The sequence below is a fragment of the Nicotiana attenuata genome, unplaced genomic scaffold (genome assembly GCF_001879085.1).
Source record: "Nicotiana attenuata strain UT unplaced genomic scaffold, NIATTr2, whole genome shotgun sequence".
NCBI classification, from domain to species: Eukaryota; Viridiplantae; Streptophyta; class Magnoliopsida; order Solanales; family Solanaceae; genus Nicotiana; species Nicotiana attenuata.
This window is the reverse complement of record NW_017675936.1, coordinates 15,591-25,273: the sequence shown is the minus strand read 5'-3', so window position 1 is coordinate 25,273 and position 9,683 is coordinate 15,591. Positions and strand designations below refer to the sequence as shown.

The following is a 9,683-nucleotide window of genomic DNA, read 5'->3' as shown; positions in this document are numbered from 1 at the left end:
AAATTAGGGTTAGAAGGAAAAGTATATGGTAAGCACATAACAGTAACCATCTTTGCTAATTCTTCACGATCTTTATTAGGATCGTAATATAAAATACCACCGGTCACAGTGTTAATTCCTGGTTGAACTAGATTTGAACCTGTACTAGGGTTAACCGCAGTATCTACACTTGTCCCCTCTTGCTGCGCTTTCATTTGTAAATATTTAACTTTATCTCTAGGGTGTGTTTGTATGTGCCTAGCCAAACTACCCGTACCGCTACGCTCTCCAGTATATTTATGCGCCAGCAATTTCCCACAAGTTTTACACTTATCCTTATTTTGTTCTCTTACTTGAGTAAAAAAATTCCAAACTATTGATATTTCTAGGCGTTTAAAAGGTTGTCTATTAAAAGTAGGGGTTTCTATAGGTGGGTCGGGCGGGGCATCAGTTGGGTTATTAACAGGACTAGTAGGTGTATCATCTAAATCCGGTTGGGTTTCATCTACATCCTCATTTTCCTCATCATTTTCTAAGATAGTTTGATTAGGATAAAGAGCATTCATAACTTCTTCATTTAATTGTTCACCTTGTGCAACATTATGGCAAAATTCACTATCGGAAAATTGAAAACAAGGGTTATCACTATCAAGAATAATAGGAGCAGCAGGACGGGTAACAGGTCTGGGTCGGGGAGCCGGGGGAAGGGTAGTAGGTTGGAGACTACTTTCACCAATTTTAGCTTTTCCCTTACCACCAAACATTTTTTTCAAAGAAAATGCCATATTAATTACAATTATGCAAACTAAACACACAAAAATATATTCTTAAAAGTTAAGAGTTGGAACGAGTTTACCGAATTGCCGAACAACTTCTTGAAAATTGAAAATCGTTGAAGACTTGAAGACTTGAATACTTCAATTCACCAACTTCACAATTTTTCACGAAATTGCAATAGTAAAATAAGCAATTATAGAAGAGAAATTAGATATAGATTGAGAGAGATTGAGATAGATTGATGAATTGGTGAGTAAAAATGAAAGAATGAGGGGGTATTTATAGTTGAGAATTGGGGAAAAGTGTAATTATATAAAGTTTGGGGTTAAAATAAAGTTTGGGGGCCAAATGGCTATTTTTTAAAATTCCAAACGGTTGAAAATTAAAGGCCAACGGCTAGATTTTAAAATCTGACCGTTGGCTATTTTTAAAAAAAAAAAAAATTTTTTTTTTTTAAAAATTAGCCGTTGGAGCCCGTTAGGACCGCTAGGCCTGGTTGAACCGGCCCAGGACCGCCTGCCGGTCCCGGGCTTAGCGGTCCCGGTCTCGTGGGCTACACGAGCAAGACCGGCCCGTCACGGGCTTATTACCCATTAAGGGACCGGCCCACCAGGACCGGCCCGCCGGGACCGTTTAGCCCGTTAGGACCGCGGGCCCGGTCCGGTCCCGGTCCAAGACCGGCCCACCAACAGCCTTAGGTATAATCAGATCTCTGTAAAACAGAATTTGAAATTTAAGTGTTATTTAATTATTATAGACAAAATTTTCCAAAGAATCAGTTTATTTTTTTTTTTATAACTTATAGTAAAAGATATAAAAAATTACTTAGATTTGAAACCTCTAAAGATAAGCGTATTTCACTAAATAAAAACTGGAGAAAGCTAATATATTATTAACAAGTACATATTGATGTAATTTTCTTTGTCAAAATTGGTGCTGTATTGAATATATTCAAAATATATGTGGCTTTATGACAACAGAGCATTAGTAGTGCTTTCTTTATAATGAAAATAAATGATAATTAACATAAGTGAAAAATAATAATTTCAATTAATATTTGAGCAAAAGTTATTACAGAGGGATAATTTTACATAGAGTGTACTGTTAAAATGAATCAAAACAAAATTAACTGTTAATAGCGGAATGTTATTATAAAGTTGTTATAGAAGTCTTGAGTCTGCTCCAAAAATTGGTTTATTTCCACTGAAGTGCAATCGAAATGTAGTTTCTAAAGTAAAATCACCGAAAGCAGATACAAAAACACTGCCATAGCTTTATCACAGCCTTCCTCCACAGAAAGGATTTTTTGGAGTAAGTGGACATTCACATGCTTGCTGCATACAGAGTTCATGTACAGTTGAAATAGCTGTTTAAGTTGGCATGCGTTGTAGTTTTGTCGAGAGCAAAACTCACCAACATTTGCACAAGTGACCTATTTGTGTACGAGATATTTGCAGATACCCAACAAAATAATCAAGTCTCTGTAATCAAATTCATTGCCCATTGTAACAGCAATTTTCGGCTAGTCTAGTTAACAGACAAAACTTCGTATAGTCTACTCAACAAAGGAAATAAAAGAAAATGAGTTGGAAAAAGAAACAAAAAGAAAACAAAGTTTTTAACCAAATATCCTACCTAAAGCTCTCAGTTCGCTTCTCCTTATAGCAGGCTCTCGCAGAAAATGTTGGACAGGGCTTCTCAAACTCTTGAATTCACTGTTGGCTCTCTTCAAAAGGAATAATCTCCTCAGTAACATTTATTATTTCCTCAACTTCAACTTCCTTTGCCTCGTATTCCTCCTCTTCGTCACTGGCTTCTCCATCACGCAACTTCTCCCTCTCCATTTTCTCCTCTTCGTGCAGCCGCTTCCACTCGTTAATCCATGCTTCCCATTCTTCTTTCAACTTCTTCCGCTTTTCACGATCTTGCTCACTCAATTGCAATGAAACATCCTGATCCTCTGCCTCATACTTCTTGCTGTATCTCTTCAAGTTCTTAGCGATCTCTTCCTCTTTCTCCTTGCTCAAGAAAGATGGTGGCCTGGGGCGCCACAAATACTGCAGCAAACAAGAAGCATTTGCTATATTGATGAGTATCCAGTAGGTCATGTAATGAATATAAGCATGTTCCTTCCAAAAACAGGCGTAGCCAAGCAGAGCATACAACCACATAGCAAATACGAGACAACAGGGAAATTGCGTCAAATATACATTAGCAGCATTCGAAAGACAACAGAAAATCAGTAATTGCCCGTTCTGCGACTGCATAGTAAAAGCTGCAGCGAACCCTTAGTACTGAGATTACACAAGTCCTAGAACATCAACTAACACAAAACCAGCCCTAGAGCATCAAATATAGCATGTAAGAAACGCATATCCGCGGGGAGAGGGGGAGCTAAGGATCAGTAACCATCCCAAACATATAGTAACAATTTAGGAGGCAGAATAATTCGAGCAGTGTGACCAAGTCGCTTATAGGCCAAAGTAGGAACAAGTACAGCGAACAATGTATGGAAAGACTGTTACCTGGAAGAAATGATCCTTAAGTATCCTATACAACAGCTTTCCATTGAAAGACCAAATGTTGAATCCATTTTCCATCTCATGAACTGAGGTAACAGATGTTGCTACATACCTTGATATGCCCAATAAAGCAAAAGTATAAGAACCAAAATAGGAAGGTGTCTCAGGGCAAAACTAATGAAAGAGCAAAATTCAATACCTTCCAGTAGGATCCCATTCAACATCTGTAGCCATAAAATGCTCAGCAGATGCCATGGTTTCAAGCTCATCAACATCAAAGAATTCCAACTGCCCATTGAAACCTTTCAGTCCAGCCAAAATAAGGAAGCGGCCTCCAGGTGACCAGTAGAGAGCATTAGCCTGCTTTCCCTTAAGAGTTGTCAGCTTTGAAACACGGCCCGTGTTAGTGCCAGACCGCACAGAGTAGAAACTGATGTCTGGCCTAGGGTTGTCGCCATGGATAACAGCAAATCTGTGACCCTTTGGCTCCCAGGCAAATGCAATGATTTTGTCGTTCTTGTTGTCAAGCTCCAAAACCTCAATCGGAATGTCCCGTTCTTTGATTCTGAACAGCTCAAAACCAGTGTAAGTGCTTTTCTTAGTCTTCGTGTACCGGTCAACTTTGACAGCAAGGTAGTCTCCATTGCTTTGCCAATACATTTTGCAATCACTAACGCTGAAGAGATTCTTCTGCCTCAACTCCTCTTTGCTTGGGATTTGCACAAGACTGACCTGTCAATTTAATACAGGTTTAATTCAAATGCAAATACAAGTAGTTCCTCCAAATTAGTGATGACTTGCATAAAAGTTTTAGCACAAACCCTGGCAGGTTGATTTCCGCATTCAGGAACAAAAAGTGCAAGAATTGGATCTGCTGGCGACCAGCTAAAATCCATAACATTTTCAACCTTGATAGATTTCTTGTCAATAAGAGAGAAAGTCTCTGTTTCATAAACAGAGATGATATTCTTTCCTATTCTTGCAAAGTACTTGTCTTCTTTACCACCACTCCACCTGAAATCATCTCAAAAAGAAAGTTAAGAAAGTATTCCAGCCCCACATTTCATTATATTTCTGACGAATCGTGTATGCACTCAAGCATGCAAGAGTTTGCAAATGTTAGGTATAACTTTTACAACAGGTAGCAGGGAAGGATAGAAAGCATCTCTTACAATAGGATCAAATCTCACCTAAAAACTGGCCACGACACACCAGTAACACCTCCAGTTCCTCCAACTGCAAATTCATCGGCACTTCCCTTGAAATCTCTCATCACTTTCCCAGTTCTCACATCAAAAATATTTAGCACAACCCTCTGAAAGAAAACTATATTAGAGACAATCCAGTATGGCCACAATTAGATACACAAACACAATAAAGCTCAGACTTACATGAGTGTCACGAGGGTTACTTGGTTCGTGGCTGCTGTATGTCACCAGATATCTCTCACCAGGGGAGAAATCAATCAGCTTTACCTGAATTTAAAGCCAGCAGAGGTAAGTCACAAAAACCTGCAAAGGTTCATTAGAAAATAAACAGAAACTAACCTGTGGATGTGCATATCGCATCAGACGGTTGAAAGTGGTGGCACCACCCCAAATTGCAGCACCTTGTCTGTGAACTGTTGCCAAATACGTTCCCCAGAGGGGACCATTGAACAAAAACTCTCAGTCCAGAACTGCACTCAAAGGACATCGTTAGCAAAAGTTTAGTAATTACCCATCTTCATAAAAGAAAAAAATTATCTTTTAAAGAAACAGTTTCTGTGCAAGACCCATTTCGAATTCTGAAAATATGAGACACTAAACAGTACCAAAAATCCCCATGAATGGATAGCTAAATGAGCACAAAGAGGAAATAAGTTCACTTACAGAACGTTTGTAAACAAGCTCAGGCTTCAACTGTCTTGCATCATTCCAGAGGACCTCTGTGTCATTGCCAGCCCGAATCACAAACTGGTCTCGAGCTTTCTCATCAGTAAGCCACTGTTGCAGATTCTCCTGCCAGGATACAAACATCTCAATGTTAGCAGATGAATGAAAAGCTAATATTTAAGACACATAGTGCTCGCCGGAGAAAAAAACAGCTGATGAAGAGCCTAACCCCGGGAACATAAGGCTTGATCTCTGGTGGAGCCCATTCATCGGGAACTTTCAGGAATTTCTCAATGTCATCAAACATGTTAACAGCAAATATATGCGACCTATCTAACTTGTATCCATGTGTCTTCTCCTTACTCAGCTCAGCTTCCTAAAGCAGAAAAACATAGCAACATGACACTAGTTAACATCTTCCACAATTCAGTTACAAGTCTCACACATTGTCTAAAGAAATGAGATACATTGTAGCTGCTAAGGAGAAAAAATTGGAGTACCTGAGGAGTATTATACTCGATGAAGCAGTACCCAAGGGTTTTCTGAGTCTCAGGATCAACAGGCATCCAGAGACCATCCTCCTTAATAACACCAAGTTGGCTGTAAATTTTCCGAACTACTCCTTCCAACTTCTCAAATTTCTCTTTGGGCACCACAGGAAGATTGTCCACCACCAGTATGTTCCCAAAACCAGCATCAAACTCCAAGGGGTCCTCCTCCATTAAGTCATCATCATCACTGATAATATCCAAATAACATACAAATTCAAAACCAAAGGAAAAACTACAAAACCCATTTTCATGGTATATGAACCAAAGAGAATTTAAACTCTACAAACCCTTTCTTTATCGGTATGAACCAAAACCACAATTACAAACCAAAAGAACCTAAACGTCAAACAAAAGAAACGAAACCAAGCAGAAACACAAAAAAATTCATATATAAATTAAGGTATTACCCAGTGTCTGAAAATACAAATGGAGATATCAAATCCCCAATAGAGACGCTAAAAATATCTTATCAACATATGAACAGAACTCAAGGAGAATGCAAAAACACATAAAAATCCATATATAAATCAAGGTTTTTTAAATGGTAATGGATCAATAACTCAACATATTCAAGACTCGCAAATGCAAAACTCAACATATTCAAAATCCAACAACAACAACAACCCAATGAAATTGCACAAGTGAGGTCTAGGGGGGGGGGGGGGGGGTAATGAGTACGCAAAACCCAAGAAAACACTAAAAGTCTAATCTTCACAACATATTAACAGGCCTCGCACACTCAATAGAAGAACATCGACAAAATCCAAACTTCACATCATAGAAAAGAATCCCAGACATATACGTCCATAAAATATTTAACATATTGAACTGAATATAAACATAAAATAAAACCAACAAACTCAAAAACCCAACAAAACACTAGAAATTTCTAATCTTCAAAGCATATGAACCAAAACAATAAACTCAAACTCAAAAAAAATTATAAAGACCCAGACTTTACAGCAAAGAAAGGAAACCCATAAGCATCACCACATAAAAAGCGCATATATAAATCATAAAAATGCAGAAACACACAAAAAAAAAAGGAAAGGCAAGATTTAAGACCTGGGTATGCCACAATCTTCACCAGGAGGAAGATGAATGGAGTCAAGATCGATTTGGGAAAGATCCACACCAATCCTAGCGGCTATGGCTGTGATTTCTCCCATAGACGTAACGTCCACCATGATTGGAACTCTCTTCTCTTTGTTTAGCTTTCTTTCTGTGTTCAATATGGAATGGTGCGTATAGGAGAGAGATAGCCACCTTTGAAGCTGAAAGCAGAAGTGTGAGCTTAGCGATAGAGGCAATGTGCACGCATACGAAGAGTGGAAAGGTAGGGTTTTTCTGTAGCTCTTATTGGGGTTACGCTGTTCTTTTTTTTTTTCCGGGTAAATGGGTCTCTTTAATGGGTCGCAGTCGCAGTCGCACAGAGCTGAGGAAGAACCGAAGAGGAACAGTCGCACAGTTCGCAGTAACAGCTCGCAGACGCAGAGGAGAGGAACTGAGGATCGAGGAAGAGGAACCCTAAATCTAAAATTCTAAATTGGGAACTAATCGTGACTGACTGTGGGTCTATGACTCTATGGGGGTAAATTGGGTGGGGTGGGCTTGGACATTTGGGCAATTGGGCTTGGACGATACTCCATTGGGTTATAACTTATAAGTTATAACTATTAACTTATACGGATAGAAATAGAAGTAGAACTAATAATCTGATAGACTAATACCCCTAAATTTCGGTTTTTCGGTTTAACCGAAAACCGAAATACATAAACCGTGAACCGCAATGAAAAACCGAAAATTAATAATTTTAAAATCGTGCATCGACCGAAAAACCAATTAAACTGAAATTGAAAAAACGAAATTCACGGTTCGGCCGGTTTTTTCGGTTCGGTCGGTATTATGCCCACCCCTATTCTGGGGTCAATGTGAAGTTGTTTTTCTTCTTAAACAATGAGAAAAATCAATGACTTGTATCGGATGACCTCGAGATGGATCGCCCTAGGGCTGCAATGCGCCCGGTTAGCCTTTGCACAACCTTCACAATATCCACTACCGTGATATCCTCGACAGCTTTGATCTTGTCGGGGTTGATCTCGATCCCTCGATTGGAGACCATGAATTCGAGAAACTTACCGGACCCGACAATGAATGCACATTTTTCCGGATTCAGCTTCATGTTGTACTTCTTCAATATACTGAAGGTTTCCTGCAAATGCTTTAAATGGTCCTCTGCTCGCAGGGACTTAACTTGCATAGCGTCAATATAAACTTCCAAGGTTTTTCCTATTTGTTCATCGAACATTTGGTTTACTACTCGTTGGTAAGTGGCACCAGCATTTTTTAATCCGAATGACATTACGTTATAGCACTATGTGCCATATTTAGTGATGAAAGAGGTTTCTTCTTTGTTGCCCGGGTCCATCCATATTTGGTTGTACCCGGAATAGGCATCGAGAAAACTGAGAGTCTCATGGCCGACCGTGGCGTCGATCATGCGATCAATATTAGGAAAAGGGAAAGAATCTTTGGGGCATGCTTTATTTAAATCTTTATAATTTACACGCATTCTTAGTTTGTTCCTTTTCTTAGGGCTACTACTACGTTTGCTAACCATTCCGGGTATTTGACTTCCCTGATGGACCATATTTTAAGGAGTTTAGTTACCTCGTCCTTAATGAAGGCATGCTTGATCTCAGACTAGGGTCTCCTTTTCTATTTTACCGGGCGCAACTTCAGGTCCAAGCTCAGTTTGTGAGTAGTGATCTTCGGTGGGATCCATGTTATATCAAGATGGGACCAAGCAAAATAATCCATATAAGCTATAAGAAATTGAATGAGTTTTTTCCTAAGCTCGGGAGTTAACCCCGTGCCCAAGTATACCTTTCGATCGGGAAAATATTCGATCAGCGCGACCTACTCTAGCTCTTCGATAGTTGACTTGGTAGCATCAGAATCATCGGGGGCGATAAAAGATCGAGGAACCCCGTAGTCATCATCTTCGTGAATCCCTTGCTTGTCCGATTGGGTCAAAGCTGGCACCGATGATCTATTTGACTTCCTATTTCGCTTTCGAACCTGAGTCCTTTGTCAATGAGAGTGTTGATATCGGAATTACTTTATCAACGACAACCATCTCCTTCGCGGCGGGTTGTTCCCCGTAAACCGTCTTTATCCTCTCTGGTGTTGAAAATTGTAATACTTGGTGAAGGGTCGAAGGCAAGGCCCTCATATTGTGGATCCATGGTCTCCCGAACAGGGCGTTGTATCACATGTCCCCCTGGATTACATAGAACTTGGTTTCCTGGGTTTTATCGGCAACGTTATTTCTCCCTTAGTAGTTTCGCAAGCCATGTTGAATCCGTTCAGCACTCGGGCCGTAGGTACGATCTGGTCCTGTAGGCCTGGTTATTCTACGACCCTCAACCGAATGATGTTGGCCGAGCTACCTGGATCAATTAGCATACGTTTAACTCTAGTTTTATTCATAAGTACAGAATTATCAGTGCATCATTATGAGGTTGCATGATTCCTTCTGCATCCTTGTTGTTGAAAGTAGAGTCCTTTCAGTTAAGTAATCTCGAGTCCGTTTTTCTCTTGTGATTGACACTTTGGTGCGTTTCATCATCGGACCTTGAGGAACATCGACCCCTACGATGATCATATGGATGACGTACTGCCATTTTGTTTGTTGGAGTCCCTGTTTTTGAAGTGATTCTTAGCTCGATCACTTAGAAATTCTCGAAGATGACCGTTGTTGATCAACCGGGCTACTTTTTCCATCAATTGTCGCTAGTCCTCCGTCATGTGGCCGTGCGTGCCATGGTATTTGCATATTTGGTTGGGATCCCTTTGTGTTGGATCAGTTTGCAATGCGACCGATAACCGAAACGATGGCAGCCGCATCAACATTAAAGTTATACTCTGACAATCGTAGTGCCTTTTTGGGTCCCATAGATCTATCGAAGCCATTCTTG

At 39.9% G+C, this 9,683-nt stretch overlaps 1 protein-coding gene across 1 annotated transcript; it reads right to left on the bottom strand.

Moving 5' to 3' along the window:
* Positions 1–2,214: 2,214 nt before the first annotated feature.
* On the bottom strand, positions 2,215–7,268 carry LOC109220589 (eukaryotic translation initiation factor 3 subunit B-like). Its single transcript, XM_019385051.1, is given in 13 exon segments — positions 2,215–2,813; positions 3,282–3,390; positions 3,478–4,010; positions 4,100–4,292; positions 4,469–4,593; positions 4,670–4,753; positions 4,826–4,918; positions 4,920–4,940; positions 4,942–4,956; positions 5,150–5,278; positions 5,382–5,528; positions 5,653–5,890; positions 6,769–7,268. Coding segments are annotated over 13 exon segments (2,154 nt in total). The 5' UTR covers positions 6,891–7,268; the 3' UTR covers positions 2,215–2,468.
* Positions 7,269–9,683: the final 2,415 nt, after the last annotated feature.